The sequence below is a fragment of the Cetorhinus maximus genome, chromosome 6, assembly GCF_964194155.1.
Source record: "Cetorhinus maximus chromosome 6, sCetMax3.hap1.1, whole genome shotgun sequence".
Classification (NCBI taxonomy): domain Eukaryota; kingdom Metazoa; phylum Chordata; class Chondrichthyes; order Lamniformes; family Cetorhinidae; genus Cetorhinus; species Cetorhinus maximus.
In genome coordinates this window covers 99,858,747-99,884,962 of record NC_135884.1, presented here as the reverse complement: position 1 = coordinate 99,884,962, position 26,216 = coordinate 99,858,747, and the positions used below count along the sequence as shown (strand labels likewise).

At 42.4% G+C, this 26,216-nt stretch overlaps 1 protein-coding gene across 1 annotated transcript in view; it reads left to right on the top strand.

Annotated features, from left to right (window-relative positions):
* nrn1la (neuritin 1-like a) overlaps positions 1 to 10,564 on the top strand; it is a 68,984-nt gene extending 58,420 nt beyond the window's left edge. Inside the window, exon 3 of the mRNA XM_078542960.1 lies at positions 8,324 to 10,564. Within this exon, the coding sequence (XP_078399086.1) occupies positions 8,324 to 8,603 (280 nt within the window). The 3' untranslated portion in view covers positions 8,604 to 10,564. The remainder of the gene's footprint in view (positions 1 to 8,323) is intronic.
* Positions 10,565 to 26,216: the final 15,652 nt, after the last annotated feature.

Here is a 26,216-nt window from a genome sequence, read left to right as displayed (position 1 = left end):
GCCCCATTGAGCCAGGTCTAACTTTGATTTTACCTCCTGCTCGATTGATGTCAAGGGAGATTAACATTGGGCCTGGTGTAAACCTGATCTTCTCCTCGACCCTGTGGGTTTTCTGCCCGCCACTGGGGCTGTTAATTAGCCCCAGCTCTCTGTTCTTTCACAGTATTGTTTCCTCGTCAAGGTTTACAGAGCTTCAGGAAAGGTGACAATTCAAACACTGCAGACAGGGAGGGCTGGTGCAATTCAACAGCTCCCATAAAAGTGCTTCAGTATCAGCTGTCACTCAGTACTAGCACTCTTACCCACAGCCCAAAGGTTGTGGGTTGAAGTTCAATTCCAGACATTTGAATACAGAGTCTATGTTGACTCTCCAGTGCAGTGCTGAGAGAGAGCTGCACCCCAATTCAGGCTATTTCCAATTCACCCATCACTCCTGTGCTCTCAGATCTATATGGTTGTCAAGTCCAGCAACGGCATAATCTAATTTTCAAATTGCTCTATAGCCTCTCCCCTCCATGTCTCTACAACAGGAGTCGCCAACCTTTTCTTTAATGAGAGCTACTTCTGATTAATGAAAAATATCCTGAGCTACTAAAACATACATTGAAAATATATGGATTGATAAGGATACGTATTAAGCCAGGGATCTCCAACCCTTCTCCTGCAGAACCCCTGCCCAGCAGATTTTATAGGTCACCATTAAATCACCAATTTAAAATTTGGATCAATTTCATTGCGTTCAATGAAGCAGATGATTTGTTAACTTAAAGTAATTTGAAGATCATTTGGGACCAAAATCTGATTGGGGACACCTGTAAGTTCAGCCGCACTCAGCTGACAGTTCGTCGAGAAATGACTTGAAGCTTCGGTGCTGTTTGGCTTTTGCACAAATCGAATTAATAATTCTAACAGCAGGAGACAGATTGTGACCAAACCCCATTACTTTGGCACAACTTGCCTGTTGATGGATGCTGCAGTTCAAGAAACGTGGGAAATCGGGGTCTAGTTTACAACCTGCAATGAAACCAGCACGGTGCCCAGTCATTGCTGGCGCACCATTGGTTGCTATTGCCATGAGCTTCTCCACTGGCACATTTTTTTTTGCAAAATCATTCTTGATCTCGTTGTGGATATCAACTCCCCTGGTTGTGGGTTTTAGAGCAACAATGTCAAGAATTCCCCTTTAATGGTGAGATCTTCAAACACCATTCGAACAAACACTGCCAACTGGGCAGTATTGCTTGTGTCAACCGATTCATCACACTGAATAGAAAACCACTTGCATGTATTTAAATCCCTCTCTCCTTGCTCCATCACGTCAGCCGATAATGCAGATACCTTTCTTGCCATGGTGTTTGCTCCTAACTGCGCGTCTGAAATGGCAGACATAATTTCAGGGCTGTTTTTGAAATCTTTGAATAAGGACTCGGCCCTCAGAGTCATCGCACCCTTCACAACCTCACCGCCTGTAAACGTTGCCTTGTTCTTGGTCAAATAATAAGCAGCTTTGGAAGGTGCCTCTGTTGCAGCATTAGCTTTCTTGGTTGGTTTCAAAAAAAAAGATTGCTGTCTCTGCACTGCAGCTTTTAGTTAACTTACTTTTTGTGACCACAGACTGCTTCCTGTAGGAGAATCCCTTTCAAAATGCTTGTGCACTGTTGCAAAATGCCTCTTGACATCGTTCTTTTTTCCCACTGCAACTCTGACACCACAGATTAAACAGACACATTTGCCTTTAATGCTTGAAAACGAAAAAAACTTCTTCCACTCTTGATGGATATAGTACGTTTTTTTAAAATGGACTTGCCTCTGCATCCACGATGTCAACAAGGGTCAATTATTTTTCCTGCCGCACACTAGCAAGCAGAGCTGTGCTAGTACAGATCGTTCTCGACCTTTGTTGACCGTCACCTACGGCAGGCCGCAATTGCCACTCTTGTTATTACTTATGGCGGTCGGACCCACACTTACGGCATGATGCTGACTCAGGCGCCAGTGTCGTTTACAAAAGTTGGCAAACTAGTTAGCTTGTGGTGGAAAAATAATTATATGACTTGAATCCTGTAATACTATTGGTTATTTTTCTAACTCTTAATGTGAGCTACTCATTGGCAGACAGCGAGCTGCCAGTCACTTGTGATCGACATGTGGCAACCCCTGCTCTATAACCTCCTTCATCCCTGCAACCCTGTTCCTCCGATTCTGACCTCTTGTGTATCCCTGATTTTCAGCACTCCAACACTGGCTGCTGCACTTTCATCTGCCTAGGTCCACAGCTCTGGAATTCCCTCACTAACCCTCTCCTCTCTATCCCTCTCCCTTCCTTTAAGATGTTCCTTAAAACCTACCCCTTTGACCAAGCTTTTGCTCACCAATCTTCATCTTCTTATGAGGCTTGGTGTCAAATTTTGTCTGATAACTCTGCTGTGAAGCATCTTGGGACATTTTACGATGTTAACAAGAGGCTATATAAATGCAGGTTGTTGTTGTAGAGATCCCATTCCGAAGAAGAGAAAGGGAGTTTTCCCTCGTGCCTTTGCCAATATTTAGCCCCCACCCACCATGACTTAGAAAAGAATATCTGGTCATTTATTTCTTTGCTGTCTGTGGGTCCATGCTGTCCACAAATTGCCTGCTCCTTTCCTGACATTACAGCAAAAGAAATTCATCAGCTGTAAGGTGCCTTGGAATGTCGCGAGGCTGTGAAAGGTGCAACAGAAATGCAAGTCTTTATTTTGTGTAGGTGAATGCTGCTATTTTATCCAATCCCACAGGCAGCCTGCTGCTGTTCCTGCACCAACTACTGTGGCTCAGCGGAGGTCGTTCGTGTGCCTCCCAAGCTGGTTCTCATCATTATTAATGTTCTCATGGATCTTTTGCCCCCACCCCAGGCTATGGCTGATTTCAAATTGACAGCTATGTATTCCATCTGCCGGTAAACAGAAAGGCAAAGCTATTCCTCCCTTCCCCTACCTCCAGTCTCCAACCACAGTGTTCTTGCGATATATACTTGTCACCCAATAACCTTATATAGTGTTTCAAAATCAAATTACTGGCGCAGTTCAGTCAATGGGAAACCGGTAACAGCTGCTGTCCTTTCATCTATTTTCATGGGTTTTAATAAAAAAAAGGATATTTGTTGGAGTTTCACAGCTTGCAAACTCCTCATGGCAATATATAAAAAATATTGCATTTTGGATTGATTTTTTTTTTGCAAGTCGTTTCAGTTGCCCAGCAAACTTTCTGGCTGTAAAATTGGGCTCCATCATACCGCTGGTTTCAGTGTTACCAGAGCTCAGAGGGGATAAAAGAAAATGACAACGGAGCTGTTTGTGGCCACATCCAGCACGGCCCACGATACTGACCACTACCTTAGGATGGGAGATATCGTCCTGTGTGAATGTCAGGTGGGCAGTCAGGCAGCATCAAATGCTGATTTGGCACCCAGTGACACCATTTTGGAGTCTCGCAGTCCCTATTAATGCTCTCTCTTAAACATGCACAGCTGAACATACATTCAGCTGCATGAGAGACCCCCCACCCCTCCACTCCCACCCTCACTAGTGCTATTTAAAAAGAACTTTCAGCTGAGGTGCTTTGGATTTCCTTTTTTACGTTTACAGACTTAGTGGAAGTCCTGTGCACCGTGTTGTTGGAGCCCACACAGGTTCTCTGGGTTGGAAGGGAAGTGGTGCTGAACCTTTGCAAGGAGTTGTGCGGATCTTGAAGGCCTCTGAGCAGAAAGTTTGCTCTCAGTCCTGGGGGCTACAGTTGTAGTTCCTATTGGGCTGCAGCACTATGGGGAGGTGGAGCACAGGAGCATAGAGGAGAAGCTGTGCGCAGAGGGAGGAGGAGGAGGGGGAGAGCGATCCACAGAAGGACAAAGCCACCTATGGTTCTCAGAAAGCACTCCTCCTGTCTCCACTCAGGAGCAGTGTCTGAGGCAGCTCCACTTCACCAAGAAGGTGGTCACTTAACTGTAGAACCTGTTCCAATTGGATCTGCAGCCGCAGAGCAGAGTGACCAAGGTGCTGCCAGTGGTTGTCAAGGTCACCATTGCCCTCAATTACTACACCTCAGGATCCTTCCAGGCTGGAGCTGGTGACATCGCCAACATCTCTCAGCTTGCCATGAATTGCTGCATCCGGGAGATCTTTGAGATCCTGTATGTGAGGAGAGGGGATTTCACGGTTTTCTCTCTAATCAGAGAGAAGCAGGAGGACCGGGCCTGTGACTTTGCCAGGGTAGTGGGATTCCCAATGGTGGAGGGAACTAGTGGTTGCACATACGTAGTTCTGTGGGAGCCACATCTCAATGGGGAGATGCACCACAGTCACAAAGGGTTCCACTCCCTGAATGTGCAGTTGGTGTGCGACCATGCATGGAGAATCGTTTTGGTGAATGCTCGCTATGCTGGCAGAACCCCGGTCCTTTTATCCGGCACCAGTGAGTTATTCCCACAATCTTGGAGCGGCCACGTCGAGCCAGAGTATTGACTTTTTGGTGACAAGGGCCACCCGCTCAACAGGGCACATGTCTCCCCCTCATCACCTGGAGTCTGGAGCACACTGTATGAGTGTGTGGTAGAGGCATATTTAATCATGGCTTTCAAAGGGAAAATAGATTATTATCTGAAGAGAAAAAAAATTAGGAGTACTGGGACAGGGCAGTGAAATGGAACTAGCTGAGTTACTCTTGCAGAGAGCTGGCACAGACATGAAGGGCTGAAGGGCCTCCTTCTGTGCTGTAAGCATTCTATGATTAATCTATAAATGCAGAGGGGAGGGTTGTGGTGAGGGAAGGTGTTTGAGTAGAAAGCAGGAGATCCATAGTCATCCCATCTGCAGGTAGTACTTCATACCAGATTGCAGGATGAGGGGGAAGTGGGATTTGGGAAGCTGCATAAGGCTGCGGTGCTTGTTATCATGGCCTCGGTCACTGATGCACCAAATTATTCTGAGGATTGGCTCCTCCAAAGGGCTGAGGAGATGCAGTCATGCCTGAACCCCACTTGCTCTTTGCTGCTGCCTCCTGTTATGCACCACCTTGTCTTCTAAGAGAGAAGGAAGTGAGTGGAAACTGAGAGTTGTGGGTGTGAGGCTTGTAGCAATGGTAAGAGTGTGAGGATGAGGTGGAGCGTATGAATGTTAGGCATGAGTCCTGATTGCTTGAGATTTTCGAAGGGTGGGTGATGGGGTTGTGGTGCATTGAGCAGTGTGAGGTTAGCAGTGCAATGGGTAGGAGATGGCATCTGAAGATGATTCACTGACCTTGACTACTTGTGTGAGGTTATTGAACTTTCCACAGCACTGTAGCCTGTTCCTCAGGGACAAGCTACTTACGTTGAGCTGAGTGGGCTACCTGCTCCCACGCAGATCTCAGGCTCAGTGCATTCCTGGAGTCCTCCTGGCCCTCTGCAGAAACATAACGACTCTCTTCCTTTCTGACCCCTGGTCATGGGCTGAGACCTCCATCCAGTCCTGGGCCAGAGAACCTGAGAGCTCTCTCTGTGTCCTACTGCGCTATTGACACTCTTTGAGAACCACTTTCTGAAACAGTTTGAATACCTGCTGCTGTGAGAATGCACCTCCCCTTTAAGAGATGCAGGCTGGCTTTAACTCATGCTAGCCTTGCACATATCTGTATAGCCACTCAGAAGCACATTTAGCTCTGGACTGCATGCCACAGTCATTAGATCAGCAGGCAGCACAAAGTTTGTGTGTTGTCTGCATCACCTCGATCGGGCGTAGGGTAATTGTGCATCGTGATCCCCTTGTCGGCAAGCCAGCCACATTGAATATTTACCCATCTATAGTTGGTTCTGCAGGGACCTGCTGTCCACTACAACCTTTTCCTCCCCCACTCCAAATTATTTCCACTTCCCAGCTACGGACTAGCAATTCATCATTCTAGGTTCTTAAATTACAGGACATCTCTCTCAGTTTGCAACCAGTGATGCCCAGTGAACTTTTACCCTCCACTTTTATAATTAACTTGCCAATCCAATAAGTTGCTTATTCAATCTGCTAATTAAAGTTACTTCCAAGATACGTTCAGTTTTCACTCACCACTTTTTCCCCATTTCCTAATCTGAAACTCCGTTTTATAGTTTAGTTATTTACTAAATTACCATCTTAGTCTTATAATTCACAAAGTTTACTCAGTAATAAAAACACTCACTAAATTAATTACCTCACTGGTTTCATAATTAACATTTCAATATATTTAATAGTTACATTTTCTGCTTTCTATAATGAACTATCAGCATTTAAAAATTAAGCTGATTACTTGCCAAATTTTAAACCACTCTGAATTCATTTAATAATTCTGGATGTTTTAAGGAAGTTTCAATCTCTTGAAGGGGATATTGGGCAAAAAGAAGGAAAGTATCAAGTGCAATCTCTACCACATATACCATCCACCCTATCACAAGTTGTCCCTATACCGGGCAAATAGCATCAATTACAAAGGCACTGTTTCGAATGTATTAAGCTTATTGTCTACTTCAGGCAGACTTGTCTTTTCCTTTTCAATTACTGTAGGTTTCATCCCTCATCTGTTTCTCATCCTCTGGCAGTTTGTGTTTCTTCTGTTCCCTCTGTCCTTTCTTGCCGTCTCACTTTGGTACACTCCCATCCAGTTGGATGAAAAGTCTGTGCCACAGTTTCACAAATTTGGACTCCTGCCTCCCCCTCTACTCATGTTACGTTCCTGTTCCTGGTGTTAATACCAAGGTCGGTTAAGAAGTGAAGACTGCCCCACTGTGGGGCAGCAAGAAGATGGACCAGAAGCACTGTGTGCCAGGCTTTTCCTCATTTCCAAGATAGTTCCCTCAGTGTTGGTAGGGGTGGGCTTTCCCACTGCCTGTCCGTCCAATTGCTGACCCCCCCAGTGTGATTTCCTGTTTTGCAGATTATTTTGGCAAGGCTCTCACGGAGTTTCTGATGGTGAGGGGAGCCTATCACATTGGGGAGTGGGGTGGGGGGGGTCACTGTGCAGTAGAAAATCACTGGTGCTGAAGTATTCTGGTGCTACCTGTGGTTTAAAGGGTCTGCTGGACTGTCAGAATCTTTTCTTCCTCTGCAAAAAACTGAGGATTGGGAGAAGATGTTGATCTAGATTTGGAACTCCCCCCGCCCCAGCATTGCTGAACATCAATAAAATGCTGGCATGAGTAGCATTCAACATTGCTAAAGTAGTGACCATAGAAAATGTGACCCACAGTGTCATCCCACCACTATTGCCTTGGATGAATACTCACTGATATTTATGTACCACATTCAGAAATTCCACAGTGTTTTTATTGTTTGCGGTAGTCCTACAATCATCTGAGATCTCTGCGCTCCTTCAATTCTGGCCTCTTGGGCACATCCCCAATTATTTTTGCTCTACCCATGACTGCCGTGCCTTCAGCTGCCAAGGCCGAAGCTTTGGAATTCTCTCCTTAAATGTTTAGATTTCTGTATTTCTACCTGCTCCTTCTCTACCTTATAACCCATCTCTTTGACCAAGCTTTGACCAGTCTTAATGAACCCTTTTGTGACTCGGTACCCAATTTTGTCTGATGACACTCCTGTGAAGCACTTTAGATCATTTCACTATACTAATCACACAATAGAAATGCAATTTGTTGTTATGTAATTAAATATTCTCCGAAGACAGAGTTGAATCTTTTTTCACAGGCTTCACAATCAATTTGGCATTCTTGAAGTTAGATAGCCTCGTGGGATGTATCAATTCATTTTCTAGTGTTCCACATTGGTTTTAGAAGTCAATAATCTTCACCTTTGCAGAGCTTCACAGACTCGTTAGAGTTCATGACATAGGAGATAAGTAAAAGCAAAATACTGCAGATGCTGGAAATCTGAAACAAAACCAGAAAATGCTGAAAAAACTCAGCAGGTCTAGCAGCATCTGTGGAGAGAGGAATAGAGTTAACGTTTTGAGTCGAATATGACTCTTCTGCCGTGGGAGGTAGGCACCTGCTAATATTGATCTGGATCAGCTTTGGTCACTTGAGGAGGTCAAAGAGGAATTTTCCAGCTTCCCCCCACCCAAATGGCCTGTGTTCTGATCTGGTTTCTGACATCTCCCAGGAGATTACATCGCTCCACATGGGGAATTTGTATATTGTGATGCACAATGCTGGTTTAGAAGTAAATGGCAGGTCATTTGGACCAGTTGATGAATCCCAATGATGCTTAATGGTGTTCCCATGACAGGCCTGTTAATTAGCTACTACGGAGCGTTTTTTCTTAAGTGTGTATGTATCTCTTACACCTTCTGAGAAGGTCAAATTATTCTGTCCCATGTTTCTGTGCAGGTCCTGGGATGACTTCCACGCGTGTGCAGACTCGGTTCTGGAAGGTTGCCCTGCGGATACTGCCTCCATCTGGGATTCTCTGAGGAAGGAGTCGAAAAAGTTACAGTTCCAAGGCAACTTGCACGAGCTGTGCAGCTCAAGAGGCAGGCCATCTGGCACCATGGAAAACACAGATAGAAGCGAATCGAATAAAGAAAGCCTGACAGGTTCCGCTAGCTCACTGTGGTATGGACTCACTACTCCCGTCCTGTCAATCGCTGTACTGGTGGTCAACATGTAGCAAACTCACCCAAGCATGATCTCCAGGTCAGGTCCCAACATTGATCCCTTCACCGGAGAGACAAGAACACGATTGATACAGACACAAAGTTTGGCTGTTGTTTGATTGTCTTTGAATGTTGCCTCTCTGTCGGTCAAGGATGGTTGTTTTTATATTGTGTTCAAATTACATTAATTTAATGTACTTTTCATTCAAAGAATGCCACACAGCTCTAACCTTTAGTTGATTAAATACATAAAAATAAAAATAGTTGCCCTGCTGGCTTAGTGAGTAACTGTACTGTGATTTTACAGACCAGGGGCTCCCAGGTTCAAACCTTCGTCTGGGCTGACTTAGCTTCTCTCAGACTAGGGAGTTGGGCTATCCCAATGTCTCTAGGCGAAGGAGGAAATACCGGCCAGGGTTCCTATTATTGACTGCTGTTCAGTCACTCATGTTGGAAGGTGCACGTGTGTTGGGTATCTGGTGAGGACAGGATTTTCCCCGGCTACAATGCTCTCCCATGATCGAATAATTTGTGATTCTCACTGCCTAGAGTCAGGCAGTGGAGATAGTGGAGAGCTGTTGGTGTCTGTGGAACAGCGTCTTAGCAAGTTTCAGCCCCTCTTGGTGGCGGGGGGCTGGGATAAAGGGATAAAGAAATGCAAAGATCAGTATGAAACTAAAATAGATGTTAATGCTATGGGAATATACAAAAATAGAAACAGTATGGGGAACCTGGATGACGTGAATATGTGCCTTCCAAGCAAATCTAATTAAACTAAAAGCATGTGCAGTAGTTTGGAAATGTATACTGCCTACTGAGTAAAAACTGACCTTTCACTCACATGCACACCAGCTTATGTCATCTTGGCTCAGTTGGCTGTGCTCTCACCTCTAAATCGTGCGACTTGGGAACATAATCTAGGCTGATACTTAAGTGTGGGGCTGAGTGAATGCATTCGAGGGGCAGAGGGCATCAAACTGAAGTCCTATCAAATAAGCAAGTTGTCCTAATTGATAGCTTACCATAAAAATAACTTGGCCAAGGCACAAAATCACAAATGATTGCAGTGACTCTTTCTGGGCTTCCTGACACATTGGATACCAGCTTTCTGTAGCAACAGCAGAGATAATGTGATTGAAAGAAGTACACCCTGCACTTCTGACATTTGAGCTGTAACAGCCCGAGCAATATATTGTAACTTGCGACCACCAAGGTTAGGTTACTTTTGACACCTGTGGGCATGTTTGAATTTTCTCAAAACATTCCCACTTTATTTGACAATATCTTCATATTGTTACTTTCTTTTCTTATTTATGATTTTTTTAAAAACAAGCAAACTAGTTAGAAATTAACTCAATCTAATCCTTTGACATTCTTGTGTTATGGAAGTATAATGCTATTTCTCTGTGGTATGACACACAGTGAAAACCAGGAACAGAGGGGTGGTGGAGGAATCACTTCTTTGACCATTATGTCATGTAGAATGTTTTTTGCTTTAATTCATTCTCAGGATGTGGGAGTTGCTGACAAGGCCAGCATTTATTGCCCATCCCTTGAGAAGCTGGTGATGGGTCATCTTCTTGAACCACTGCAGTTCATGTGGTGCTGTGAGGTAGGGACATCCTGACAGAACCTGTAAGATGGCAACCACGTATGAATATAAAAGAAAGACTTGCATTTACATAGCGCCTTTCACAACCATTGGACATCCCAAAGAGCTTTACAGCCAATGAAGTAGTTTTAGAGTGTAGCCACTATTTTAATGTAGGAAACACAGTAACTAATTTGCACACAGTAAGCTCCCATAAACAGCAATGTGATAATAACCAGATACTCTGCTTTTGTGATGTTGATTTACGAGCGACTATTTCCTGTAATTAGTATATGGGAATACAAAGATTTAAAAAAAGGTTAATAGATAGATATATATTCCTCACTTTGCTTTCACTTGTTGTCATACATAAGTCACTCATGTATTAGCAAAGTTTTTACCTAAAAAAGGATCCCTGTCCGAAAGTGGAACCATTAATAAAATAGAGCCACCTGTTCCAGTAATTAAAGCTAACTGCATGTGTCGGGTCGCCCTTGTCCTGACTGCATCAACTAAATGAGAAAAAAAATTCTATATGTACTTAATTAAGAAAGGACCTGCACTTATATAGCGTCTTTCAAATTGGAATCACTAATGTCACCAACTACCCGCCGCTTGCAAATACAATGAAACAGGTAATATTTATCAGTTCATAATCAGCTGAGCAGCACATCCGTAACTCTCAGGCTGCCACATTCTCAGTGAGCTCTTAGCTGAGGAGCATTGCCTAACCCTAAATACCTGAAATAAAACTGTAAGTGCTGGAAATACTCAGCGTCTGTGGAGAGAGAAACAGTTAACGTTCCGAGTCAAATGCGATTCTGCCTCAGAACTGAAGGAAGGTAGAAATGCGATGGGTTTTATGCCACTGAAAGGGGGAGGGGGAGAAAAAACAAAAGAGAAGATCTGGGATAGGGTAGAGAGCGGGAGAGGTTGACAAAGATGTCATGGAACAAATGGCAAGAGTTTAAATTGTTATAGCAAAGAAACAAAGCATTTATCCAGAGTGTGAGTGTCAGAATAATGAGCAGCTCTGTCCAAATGCAAGAACATAAGAAACAAGATTCAGACCAGCACATGGCAAAAAAAACAGAATCAAAATGAAAGACAGACTTCACGGTCTGAAATTGTTGACCTCAGTATTGAGTAAAGTGCTGTAAAGTGCCTAATCGGAAGATGAGGTGTTGTTCCTTCAGCTTGTGTTGCCCTTCACTGCAACACTGCAGTAGGCCGAGGACAGAAATGTGAGTGTGAGAACAAGGTGGTGAATTAAAATGGCAAGTGACCAGAAGCTCAGAGTCATGTTTGCGGACTGACGGAGATGTTCTGTGAAGCGTTCACCCAATCTGCATTTGGTCTTTCCAATGTGGAAGAGATTGCATTGTGAGCAGTGAATACAGCGTATTAGATTGAAAAAAGTACAAGTAAATCGCTGCTTCACCTGGAACAAGTGTTTGGGGCTTTGGACAGTGAGGAGAGAGAAGGTAAATGGGCAAGTCTTATATTATTGTTAATATTTATTAATTAATCTTATTAGTCTTATTCCCTTTCATCAATCATCTCCTGTGATTGTATGGGAAGGTGCTGTGGGAAGGGGAGTTGGTATTGGGGATGTGAGATGTAGAGCAGAGTGCCTTGAAGGGAACGATCCCTTCAGAATGCTGTCAGTAGAGGGGAAGGGAAGATATGTTTGGTCGTGGCATCATACTGGAGGTGGCAGAAATGGTGGGGGCTGGTGGGATGGAAAGTGAGGTTAAGGGAAACGCCATCACAGTTTTGGGAGGGAGGGGAAGGGGTGAGAGCAGGAGTGCAGGAAATGGGTCAGACACGGCTGAAGGCCCTGCCAATCACAGTGGGAGGGAATCCTCGATCGAGGAGAAAGGAAGACATATCAGAAACGCTGGTGTGGAAGGTTGCATCATCAAAATCAATGTGACAGAGAGGAAGAAACTGGGAGAATGAAATGGAGTCCTTACAGGAAGCAGGGTGTGAAGAAGCATAGTCGAGGTAGCTGTAGGAGTTGGTTGGCTTGTAATGAATATTAGTTAGACAGCCTATCCCCAGAAATGGAGACAGAGAAGTTGAGGAAGGGAGGGGAAGAGTTGGAGATGGAACATGTGATGGTGAGAGAAGGGTGGAAATTGGAAGCAAAGTTGATGATGTCTTTCAGTTCCAGACGGAGCATGAAGTGGCACCGACCAGTCATCAATGCACCGGAAAAAGAATTGGGGGTGGAGGCTTGATCAGGACTGCAAAAAAAAGGCAGGAATTAGGACCTTATGAGTTTGCATAGCCACAACTTTTATTTTGAGGAATTGAGACGAGCTAAAAGAGAAATTGTTCAATGAAAGAACAAGTACCTAAATACCTGCAGTGTGACGGTCACAATAGGTTCTCAATTGCCTTTGTCTCTGCAGCTATCCTGTAAGGTAAACTGGAAGGGAGATGGGATTGGCTGGATTATTTAAATATAAAAGATATATTAAAAAATGAAGGGAATATTCTCTTGTGGAATAACTTTTAAGATCCTTTTTAGCATAATGGATGCTGCTGTTTTGAGCGTCCATACGCAAATACAACGAGTAACTGTTTAATATGTTCATTTAATCCACGTTGCAGGAAATCCCCTGCAACCAATATCCTTCTGGTTTTTCTAATTAGATTTATTTAGTCAGAATCCAAGATAGCCTGTAGCAGCAATTTAAATTTTGATCGTATATCGTAGTGAAAAATAAATATAAGGTAAAACCCGTTGAGATGTGGTAGAAAGCATTACTGCTTTGTTCTGCACTGTTTCACTTTGCTCTGATCGTTCCTTCCCTTCCAAAAATGGATTAAGGTGGGGGCTGGAAAACAATTAGTGAGAATGTGTATTTTTTGCCTAAGCATCTTGTTGGACAAAAAGATTGTATAACACCTTGTGTCGCAGGCAAATCCAAAAGTAGGTAATTTGCTCCAGGCCAGAAAGCACAGGCATGGGAAGAGATCAGGAACAGCTCACAGACTGCACTCCATTGGTTAGAAATATGGCATGATGGATTCAATGGGGGAGCAGAGCATCAACCAAAGGAAAATGATAATGCATTGTTTAAGTTGGTTAGGATATTGATGGCTCTTCTATTCTATCATCCAGGCCCTAAGGGCTAGAATCTCTCCTTCAGCCTCTCTCCCTCATCAACCCTTGCTTCTTCTATAAGAGATTCCTTCAAAAGTATCTCTTAGACTATGTTTTTGTTAACCTGTCTCTTTCTTTGGCTTGTTGTCAGTTTTTGTTTCACCATGCCTCTGTGAAGTGCCTTAGGATGTTTTTCTGTGTTAGAAACACAATATAAGTGCACATATTCAATGAAGTTCAGGGGCAGCTCAATGCAGTTATGGAGAATATAGATAAACACATAAGAGAGAAATAATGAGAAGTTGTGCTGATAGGGTTACATGAAGAGGGGTGGGAGGAGGCTCATGTGAAACATTAACATTGGCATGGATCAGATGGACTAAATGGCCTGTTTCTGTGCTATACATTCAATATAATTCCATGTAAAGTTTGTTGCTGTTAAAAGGTAACCAGTCAGTAGTGGCTGACTTCTGAAAGACAGCACAAGCATTGAAGGTGCAAGGTTTATTTTCTACAGGGTATGGGGCATTCCACGCCATGGAAATTTATATTTTTAACACTTTTCATATGTTTTACAGAGCTGAGTTTTAGCTCTTACAACACAACACTGTAATAGTCTAGTCTTGGAGCTTTTCTCTTATTGATTGAATTTATTTTGAAGAATCCTGGTTTAGTCAACCTTTGACCCCAGCACCCATAGTTAATTTAATTTTTGAGTCAGGAACCTTGCATTATACATGGTCAACTGGTATCTCCAAGCTGTGTTCGACACTTCTATATCTGAAATGCAGCTCTTTGGATGTTTTACCCAGGAAGTCAGACCTGATGTGAGACAGATCCCAGTCAACAAAAGGCACGATCAGACGTATGGCTGAGTGCCTGGGTGGGCCTGTTAAACAATGACTTCCAAGAGATGCACCCCAGCTTTTATATCAGCTTTGGGTTTAGTTTCTTCTGAATTTGAATATATTTGAGATTCAGTTGCATAATTAAGTGTTGGGAATGATTCTGTTCCGTTACTACATAGTAAGCCGGACAATCCCCTGCACATTTTGAAATGCAAATTGAAAAGATTGCTTTAATCAGACTGTTGTAATCTGCAGCTTTGGGAATCTCTACCGAGTACAACGCTGTGGACATTAATATTAAAATCTCTCATGCAAGTATTGTAAAGCAGATTGATTGAAATCTTAACAATAGAGTCAGGCTAGACTTTAACCTCCATTTCGATGTGTCGAAGGATGGATAATAGGCGCAAAATTATTCAGCAGTGAAGATAAGTGTTGGTTTTCTTGATGAACTGCCTTAAAATTATTTTATTTTATTCTTGTACCTCACCTGACAAAAATATTAGAGTCCGAAGTGTTAATTAGGGAATTCATAGGAGCACATAATCCTAGATTGTGAATTAACCGATCATCACCACGGATGATCATATTGCAAATTAACATTGATCGAGAGAAAGGACAGTCAAAGAGAGAGAGGGGGAATGATAAAGGGGATAAAGGAAATGAGAGAGAGCCGTGAGTGAAGGGATAAGAAGAAGGTGGAAGGAGGGAATGAGAAAAAGAGAAGACTTTTGAGATGAGGAGAAAGGGGATTAGTAGAATTTGAAAGCTGACAGCTCAAGGTTTGCAAACCTCCCTTGCGCTGTGGGCTGTTCTGTTCTTCGAAAAGAATGTCATAAGTGAGAATGACCTTTCATTAACACGACATGAGGTAAGATCCAATTGTCAGCATGTAGCCCCTACTGAGAGATCACAGATATATTCAACGAGCTGCATGAAAGAGAAGATGTATGTAAGGATGTGACTGAAGGAACAGTTCTCGGTGAAGGCCGTGGGTGTTAAAGGCACCATGCTGTTTCATGGGTACTGATGGTAAGCAATTAAAACAGGGAGTCATTGTAAGTGATTGACCCGTTTAGCACAGTGCATACTTGGAGAAAATATCCCTCACTCTTTTTTCTAATGTGCTGATGACACAAGGATAGGTAGGAGAGTAAGTTGTGAAGAAGATATAAGGAGGCTACAAAAGGATATAGATAGTTTAGATGAGTGGGCAAAGATCTGGCAAATGGAGTATAATGTAGGAAATTGTGATGTTGTCCATTTTGGCAGGATGCATGAAAAAAGATACAAATTATCTAAACAGTGAGAGATTGCAGAGCTCCAAGATGCAAAGGGACCTAGATGTCCTGGTGCATGAATCACAAAAGGTTAATATGCAGGTACAGCAGGTAATTAGCAAAGCTAATAGAATGTTATCATTTTCTGCAAGGGGAATTGAATAAAAGAGTAGGAGGTTATGCGTCAGTTATACAGAGTGCTGGTGAGACCACATCTGGAGTACTGTGTACTGTATTGGTCTCCTTATTTAATGAAAGATATAAATAGATATCTAGAATCAGTTCAGAGAAGGTTTACTAGATTAATGTCTGGAATGGATGGGTTGTCTTATGAGGAAAGGTTGGACAGGTTAAGCTTGTGTCTGCTGGAGTTTAGAAGTGTAATAGGCGACTTAATTAAAACATATAAGATCCTAAGGGGAATTGAAAGTGGATGTAGGAGAATCTAGAACTAGGGGCCACTGTTTAAAAATAAGGGGTTGCCCATTTAAACCAGAGATGAGGAAAATTTATTTCTCTCAGAAGTTTGAGAGACATTGGAATTCTCTTCCTGAAAAGGTGGCTGAGGCAGTGTTTGACTATCTTTAAGGCAGAAGTAGATAGCTTCTTGATAAGCAAGGGGGTGAAAGGTTATTGGGGGTAGGCAAGAATGCATAGTTGAGGTTAAAATTAGATCAGCCATGATCTTATTGAATGGCGGAGCAGGCTCGAGGGGCCGAGTGGCCCATTCCTGCTCCCAATTCATATGTTCGTAAAACTGCTTCCTATGTGTATTTAAATATAAGTTGTTGTTGCATTTTTACTATAGGTTGCATTGATACTCAGTGCCCTAATCATCAGTGTCCATTGGCTGTGGGCAGTCCACTGTGAAACCCTACAATTGCTTAGCTACATCAGTAAGGGTTTCCCTCCTCTGCCTTCACTTGCTGCAACAATAACTCCACTGCAGTGTCTGTGAATCTGGGGACACTCAGTCCTCCTGCAGACTGGCCAGGCATTTTACTTCCCAGAACTTTGCTACAATGAAAAAATTAGGATACCCGTCACTTGTTGCTGCTACAGGCCTTTGAATCCTATAGGAGCTTTACTGCCGCCCAGTGGGTGAACAGCCTTTCTGATGCCTAGAGCTTGTCTGGCATGCAATGATTCGGGCAATGGAAATTACTGTCGGGTCAAAGCTCATGACGTTGGTCAGGCCCCAGTCATGCTCTGGTCCAATTCTGATCAGACTTGACCCTGAAAGTCCCAGGTTTACCACCCCCACTCCCCCTGTCCCGAATCTGTAAAAGAGTTAGCCAATCTCAGCCATTGCAATAGTAGTAACCATAGTTAGAGAGGTTAATTCAGCCAGGAGCCCTATCCCTAGTTGGTATCCAGTGACCGTGCATGAAGTGCGTTGTTGTCTGTTGGGTGGCAGGGCGGGGTGGGGGATGTGCATGTGTGCTGTGGGCATTAAGGAAGAACAGGTTTGGTCTTGGCTTTGATGTCCTTTGTGATGAGAAGGCTTATCAATGCTCACTGTCTGTGTACACATATATAATTACCACTAGGGCAAAGTGCTTGAGAATACGAAAACAAAAACAAAAATAAAAATACCTGGAAAAACTCAGCAGGTCTGACAGCATCTGTGGAGAGGAACACAGTTAACGTTTCGAGTCCGTATGACTCTTCAACTGAACTAAGGAAAAATAGAAGAGAGGTGAAATATAAACTGGTTTAAGGTGGGGGGGTGGGACAAGTAGAGCTGAATAGTGGGCCAGGGAGAGGTGGAGATAGTCAAAAGATGTCATAGACAAAAGGACAAAGAGGTGTTGATGGTGGTGATATTAGCTAAGAAATGTGCTAATAGGTGACATTAAGGGCAGAAAGCAGGACAAGCAAGGTACAGATAGCCCTAGAGGGGGTGGGGTGGGGGGAAGGGATCGAAATAGGCTAAAAGGTAGAGATAAAACAATGGATGGAAATAAAAATTAAAAATAATGGAAATAGGTGGGAAAAGAAAAATCTATATAAATTATTGGAAAAAGGGGGGATCGGAAAGGGGGTGGGGATGGAGGAGAGAGTTCATGATCTAAAATTGTTGAACTCAATATTCAGTCTGGAAGGCTGTAAAGTGCCTAGTCGGAAGATGAGGTGCTGTTCCTCCAGTTCATCTTCCGACTAGGCACGTTACAGGCTTCCGGACTGAATATTGAGTTCAACAATTTTAGATCATGAGCTCTCTCCTCCATCCCCAACCCCTTTCTGATCCCCCTTTTTTCCAATAATTTATATAGATTTTTCTTTTTCCACCTATTTCCATTATTTCTAAATGTATTTCCATCCATTGTTTTATCTCTACCTTTTAGCCTATTTTGATCCCTTCCCCCCACCCCACCCCCACTAGGGCTATCTGTACCTTGCTCATCCTGCTTTCTACCCTTATTGTCACCTATTAGCACATTTCTTAGCTAATATCACCACCGTCAACACCTCTTTGTCCTTTTGTCTATGACATCTTTTGGCAATCTCCACATACCACTGGCCCTCTACTTGTCCCACCCCCACCCCCTTAAACCAACTTATATTTCACCTCTCTTCTACTTTTCCTTAGTTCAGTTGAAGAGTCATACGGACTCAAAACGTTAACTGTGTTCCTCTCCACAGATGCTATCAGACCTGCTGAGTTTTTCCAGGTATTTTTATTTTTGTTTTTGTTTTGGATTTCCAGCATCTGCAGTTTTTTGCTTTTTGCTTGAGAATACCAGTGGAATTGTAGCACGGCAAGGAGTTAATACCTTTAGGAGAGAACTAAGGAGGCAAGAATATTGGCAGAATGGGGAAAAAAGATCAAAGCCAATAAACAAAATTTGACAGTGAGGATACAAGATCAGGAATTATGTGCTATGATTCATATTTCAAAAACAGGTGACCTGATCTTGCAAGTGAGAGCTTTTACAGTTAGATCAAGTTAACAAGTGGGATTTATATAATTGATATCCCACAGCTCCTCATCATACTTTCTGTTTATATCACATGTTCGTTGGTGGCTTAAATAATAGATGTTAGTTATTTAAATATTCATCTTAAATATGACTTATATCAATAAATGGAGTGGTTCTAGAGATATCACTGCAAACATTATCTTCCCACAATGCTGTTCATTCTTAATTGCAATGTAATTTGCATGCAATTTTTAAAATATGCCACAGAAGTGAGTGACCATATGTGGTAAAAAGTTAAAGTAAAACCAGCGTACTGAACTAGCCTAAAACCATTATTAGGGACATCATGATCACATAAAATAAATTGGCACAGCAGAATTTATGATGACAGCTAATGTCTTCTTATTGTCGTGGATACTGGTGTGAGGTTGGGGGAAGATAGTGCCCTGTGCAGATTAACAGACTGCTCTGGGTTTACCATGGAGTAGCTAGTATCGTGCAAGTTATGCTTTAGATAATTTTAATGAAAGTTTTCATGCACCTTGCAGTGAAAGAGATTTAATTAAAATGAGATTGCTTTCACACGCATATACAATATACTGAACAGGCAAAACACAGACTGTAGAGCATTGCAGACACCATCTGTGAGGATCCTGTCCTGAATGAAATACCCTAAATCATTTTGGTCAGTTCCCACAGCAAAGAAAAGTGAATTTGAAGTACAACTGACCGAGGTGAAAGATGGGTATCATTAAAGGTACAGTCCACATTCCTAACAAGGTCCATTCAATATGCAGACAGCCCCCAACACTAATTCAGGGTTCTCAAGTACCATCATAATTCCTGTATGTACTGGAAAAAACACTGCTGTGTTTCCTATGCACAGTGGCAGTTCACTCCTCCATTGTTCCAGTCTGCCCTCCGACAGACAATCCAACTTGGGCTTCACAGTCCCGCTGGCTGTTTATCAGTATATCTTATGAGCAATATGTTACAAACAGACAGTATTTATTTATTAACAAAGTGGTATCACATTTACATATGTTGCTGACCGTACCTGGAGATATATTTAAAGTGCTCAGGGAGATTTGGGTAGAAGACTGATCAAGAGCTGCAGCCCTATTGCAATTCTGTTTTCTTGGTTCATGTGACAACAAAATGAATTGCAGATGTTTCCCTCTTCCAGCAAGCAGATTACAGCAGAGAGCTTATTAACAAGCGATCTTGTGAAATGCATTTGCCGTGTTACACAAATTGCTGCTTAACACTGCATGAGCTTTAAGTTCCTTGCCCCTGACCCCCTCCCCTGCCTTTAACCAGATGGATGTTAAAATACACCCTCCTGGGTTTAAACACAAATAAAGATTAACAATGAAACCTCCAAATTAATAAACCGTTTTAGTTTTTTTTAATTCATTTATGAGATTTGGACATTGCTGATAAGGCTGGCATTTATTGCCCATCCCTAATTGAGAAAGTGGCGGTGTGCTGCAGCAGTGTTTCATCAATCAGCAGCAAGTGGCTTAACACCATCAAGAATGCAGCTAACACGGTCTACACAGCCAAAAATGGCCACTGTCCAGAAGGATTCATTTTAAAGTGAATTTAGTGCATGAAAATTGGAGTTGCCAACCCTCCAGGATTGGCCTGGAGTCTCCAGGAATTGAAGGTCAATCTCCAGGACACTGCAGTGTGCAATCCTGGAGAAAAATCATCGGGACATTGAAAAGGATAGTTTTTAAAAAATTTTCTTTGAACAATTCTCTTTACCAGATATGAAAACATTGAAAATGGGGGGGAAAAAAGACTGCTTGGCTAACAGTTGAGCCTCATCAGTTGGCTAATGAGTCTTTTTGATTTCCAATTGGCGTAGGAAGGCAGTGCGTCACAAGGATGGATGTGTTGGCCGACTAATAGCTGGAGCATGGCAGTAAGTCATGTGATGAAATCTCCAGGGATACATTTAATCACAGTTGGCAACCCGAATGAAAATGGAAAAGAAATAACCATTGCTCGGAACTGGTTACCAGATGTGAGGCTGGTTGATTCAATTCATGTTCTGTAGTTTGATATTTCCCCTTCAAATTGTTGCATTCTGAACATTTGCAATGGGTGAAACTACAGGGCTGCTAATTGCAATCTCGCAGTCTCTTTGGGAAGTTGTATTCACTAGGAGTGTAGCCAGCAGTATCATAGCCCTGATTCTCTTGGTTATGTTGCCTGCAAGCGCAGCCCCCTTGCTGGCAGCATGAGATTGTGGAATCGCCCTTTACTTCTCCAGGCCAGTATTCAAAGCTGATTTCCTGCTATGCGACTCAGACATGATGATTTCCTGCGCTCTCTTATGACTCTATTTTTCATAACTCTAGTGTGGGGAAGAGGTGCCAATGAAAATGAAAATCATTTGCATTGGCATGATAAAGGAATCAAAAGGCTTCTTAATCTGCACAGCTGGGACTGGATAGTCCCACAGCAGGAAACTGTCAGCAGGATCTTGCTCATTCTTCATGATAATGTCATCATCTTCAAGGAAAAGGCGAAAAGAAAACTGACAGTCCATTTGAACGAATACCACAAAAAGAATCAATTTTATTGTTCATAGCAGTGGGAATTAAACAAGCCAGTAGGTCAGATAATACAGAGAGGGAGTTTATCTATCTTCTGAACACTGTGCATACATCATAAGAGAAGTGGAGACACATTTTAAAATGTTATGTTTTTTCTATGTGTATTTTTAATAAAGGGCAGGCAGGTTTGAATCTGATTGCCCAAGGCAATCTTATGTCTAGTTTCCGGCCCTGAGAGGATAACTGAAGGAGGCATGAGCGCTGCAGGTGACTTGTGACCTGGGCCAGAATCTTGTCTGAGGATCACATGTCCTATTAGAGAGAGGACGGAATCCATGGATCGTGGAGAGGGAATGAGCTTTATCAGCACTTAAAAGGTGAATACTATAATAGTCTGTGTCTATAACAATGTCTTTTATGTGTGTGTTCTTAACTTCACTCAGGAAGATTCAGAGATCAATAATTTACATCCTAATGGCTAGTGTAAGAACCTGGCATGGTGAAATGCAGCACTGTCAAGTTAAGCATTTTGTATTGAGATTCTAGCATTTTGTATATAAATAAATGGATTTTTAGACTATATGACAAATGCACTATATGATGCCGAGAAACGCTTGGGTAACAAGAAATATTTTCCCGTTAAATATATTTGCATTGTAATAATTTGCTATTAATAATAAACCACAGAACAAATTATAAAATTGAAACATTTTCTGGAAGTGTGTAAAGTACTGAGAAGGGAACTAGGTCTAATATGGTAAGACAATGGAAATAATGATGCTGTTGTATTATTGAGTGGCCTGCTGTATTATTATTAATTTTAGTTAATATTCTCCTGTTGATTGTATTTTTGGCATTTATGTTGCATTTACTCTTATGTATACGTAAGATATTTGTTGCATTTTTAGAATAAATTCAGTTACATAAGTATTTGTGAGAGTTGTCTTTTGTGGTAAAGATTCTAACTGTTTGAGAGTTTGCCATGTTTGCGTTTTATTCCTTTGGTTTCGCTTTCTGAATGTCCTGTTCTATTCTTGCCAGTCTGTTATGCTTCCCTTTCAGTGCTACCATGTTGCGATTGCTGTTGGTATTGGTGCAAATGAGAGCCCCTTCCAGAGACAGCTGAGTCACGCTGGTGTAAACCCAACTTTTAAAAAAATATGTATTCCTACGTTTCCCCCCTACTCCTCTCTCTTTCTGGATTTTCTTCTCTTTTCTCTCTGTTCCAACAGACACTGTTTTATAGGCCGATAATGTGGTACATCAGCATCAGAATATGGGACTGCTGCTCCTTGGGTTTTCTGCGTAGATTCCTGGGGGAGGCAGTGATATAATGGTAATCCAGGGGGACACAGGTTCAAATCCCACCATAGCAGTAGTTGGAACTTGAGTTCAGTTAATTAAATCTGGGGTTGAAAGTGTTAGAGCCATATTTCTCAAGACTAAATTTTTCTTTTACAAAATGGAAGGACTTGGCATGATCTCGACATTTGGATTCTGCTCTGGGTTTTGTTTTGAAAGAAGGTCACCTTGGAACTGTCAGCATGCAGGCCTCTTCCAAGAAATCACTAGACCTTGATGGTACTGGAGGAAGATCTGGCTGTTTGTTTCGAAATGCAATCACTTTAATTGATGAGGGGGGAAAAACTGAAAAAGGAAGGTTGGTAACTTGCTGGAAATCACATGGGTGAGAGGAAAAATACTTAAATTGTGAACCTGCTTGTTTTGAAGGCAGACTTGTTGGGGAACAAGCTGAGGAAGGAAGGCTACCCTAGCTGGATCCCTCTCTCTACCTTCCCTAAAATCGTGTGTGGCTATCAACTTGTAGCCAGAGAACCTTCATCTGAGTGTAACTAGTCTGCATCTGTGCCTGCAAAGCTGAAACCAGTTAGTGAGAACTTCCAGACAGCCATTGGGACCATGTGGTCCGTCTTCATACGAGGGAACTCCAGGCCGACAGCATCGAGACCCTGTGGACTTTATCCTTTTTTTTTACGCTCATCCTCAAAAGCCCATCTCTGCAGAGAAACTTTATCTGTTTGTCCTTTGTTTGTTTGTGTGTGTATGTGTGTGTGCTGCGGGAATTCTTTAGGAAGAGATAGATAGTTATACTTCCCGATTACAATTGTGTGTTAACCAGTACTTGAAACTTATTTAAAAGAAGTTTTGTTTTACAATAAATTAATCATTCTAAGTTTTTGAAAGAAGCCTGGGGGTCAGAGTCTATTTTCTTTTGGATACTAGAGGTATAGGTACACAATTGGCCATTTTGGTTACAAAATCAAATATTTAAATTAACGGTACGGCCTGCAGAGCAGTTGGGCTTGGATAATTCGTGCACAGTCCTTCCATCTCGGTCGTAACAAAAGCTAGTCTCAGTGATGTGACCATGAAACAATTGGCTGTTGTAAAAACCATCTGGGCCACTAATGTACTTGAGGGGAAGGAAATCTGCCATCCTTACCAGGCCTACACGTGACTCCAGGTGTCTCCAGACCCCAGCAATGTACCGACTCTTAACTGCCCTCTGAAATGGCCCTAGAAACCACGCAGTTCAAGTGTAAATAGGGATGGGCATCAAATGCTGGACTTGCTAACAACCAACATCCATGAAAGAATAAAGAAAAAAAAGCACTCAGTTCACCTTGCACCATAATGTGACATCATCTCATTTATATAATTGTATTGGGAGCATTTGGGTTTGGGGAGAGGGTGTTCAGGGATTCCTTAGAGACCTCCTACTTGCTCTTAAAGTTGGCCTCGGGAGCATATGAGCAGAGCAAGTTGCAGAATGTCAACTGCTCCTTTAAAATGAAGCTGTTTTGGAGTTGCTGCAGAGGGAGGCCCTTGAAGCTAAGCTGCCGCCATCCAATGGATAGCAACACTAGAGTACCCTGGGTGTGGAGGTGGGGGATAGACTTAATGCTGTCTTGTCTGTACTTCAGCTCTGGGAGTAGGCGAGAGATTTGCTGCTCTAGGGAGATCCCAGGTAAAAGAAGAAAGAAAGACTGGTGCCTTTTACAACCTCAGGACATCCCCAAGGACATTACGAACAATGAAGTACTTTCCAAGTGCAATCACTGTTGTAAAGTAGGAAATGCAGCAGCCAATTTGAGCACAGAAAACTCCCACAAATAACTACCTGAAAATGATCAAGTTATCTCTTTTAGTGGTGTTGGTTGAAGGATAAACATTTTCCAGGACATCAGGGAAAACTCTCTGGTTCTTCTTCAGAAATAGGACCAAGAGGCCTTTTTTGGCCACCTGAGAGGCCAGACATGGCCTCGGTTGAATGTATCATCTGAAAGGTAAATAATGCTCACATTCTGAGTAATTGTACAATGTGGACTTCCAGTACATCTTGACAGCATTCATTGCTAATCTGTAGATGGGCCGGTTAAATAGTTATGGAAGGCATTAGAAAATGAAGTTCAACATTTTCTCACTGCCATGGGATATTCCAAAAGATGGGAATGGCAGCAGCTTGGCCAGTGGAGCGGTGAAGAGAGACCAGCTCATATGGACTCAAAACGTTACCTCTGTTTCTCTCTCCACACATGCTACCAGACCTGCTGAATTTTTCCAGCATTTTCTGTTTTTATTTCAGATTTCCAGGATCTGCAGTATTTTGCTTTCATCTCTAATTTTATATTCCAGTTCCCTTGCAATAAACAACAACATCCCATTTGTCTTCCTAATCACTTGCTGTACCTGCATACTAATTTTTTATGATTCATGCGCTCAGATCCCCCTGTACCTCAGAGTCCTGCAATCTCTCTCTATTTAAATAATACACTGCTTTTCTATTCTTCCTGCCAAACTGGACACATTCACATTTTCCCACATTATACTCCACCTGCCAAAATTTTGTTCACTCACTTAACCTATCTATGTCCCTTTGCAGAGTCCATTTCCACATCACTGATTAAATCTCCCAACAAAAGAATAAATAAAACTAAGGAAACAATTCTAAACCCAGAGTGCAAATTTCTACTTTGCAGCACATCTAGCTTCCAATCTACCATGAGAGGGTGGGGAAGTCAGTTGTTGAACACTGGAGCCAATCTAAAGGATGACAATGGTAACTTTCAGTCCTTTGTTCCTCTCAAATTTGGATGCAGGAGTGAGAAAAAAGATTCCTAGGAAGGCCGCTAAGATGATGCAGGTTATCGCAACCCTCAGAGGTTAAACTATTCCTAAACTGATTATATAATAAGAATAAAGGAGCATCTGCCACAAATCAAAGACCCTGATAATCCGTATTGGCTCCCTTATTAATTGCTGCTCTTCAGTGCAATTTCAAAGTGAGTTAAGGACACCAGGGGGCGAAGTTGGGCTCTGTAGTACATGCTTTTTGGGTGCTATGAAACCTCTTAAACTGTAAAAATGACGACCATGGCATACACACACACTTCCTTCAGCAGAAAAAGTTAGCAGTAAAGGGGTTTCCGCATGTGCACCTAATGACTGCTGGCAGAGCAGGAATATCTTGACGACAGGGCCAGGGAGAGAAATCATGGGCCCTAGTGCTTCTCCTGCTTCCGGGTCCTTTACTTCCCCCTCCTCACCTTGACATAGATAGATTAAGACCTGGCAAATGGAGTACAATGTGGGTAAATGTGAAATTGTCCATTTTGGCAGGAAGGATAAAAAAGAAGATATTATTTAATTGGTGAGAGATTGTAGAGCTCTGAGATTCAGAGGGATCTGGGTGTCCTAGTGCATGAATCACAAAAGGTTAGTATGCAGATACAGCAGGTAATTAGGGAAGCTAATAGAATGTTATCATTTATTGCAAGGGGAATTGAATGCAAATGTAGGGAGGTTATTCTTCAGTTGTACAGGGCACTGGTGAGATCACATCTGGCGTAATGTGTACAGTATTGGTCTCCTTATTTAAGGAAAGATGTAAATGCGTTAGAAGCAGTTCAGAGATGGTTTACTAGGCTAATACCAAGAATGGGCAAGTTGTCTTATGAAGAAAGGTTGCACATGTTAGGCTGATATCCACAGCTTTGAAGAGTATGAAATGACTAGATTGAAATCTTTAAGAATCTGGGGAGTCTTGACAGGATGGATGTGGAGAGGATGTTTTCTCTTGTGAGAGAATCTAGAACTAGGGGTCACGGTTTAAAAGTAAGGGGTCGCTCATTTAAAACAGAGATGAGGAGAAATCTTTTCTCTCAGGGGGTCATGAGTCTTTGGAACTCTCTTCCTCAAAAGGCAGTGGAAGCAGGGTCTTTGGATATTTTTAAGGCAGAGTTGGATAGATTCTTGATTAACAAGGGGGTGAAAGGTTATT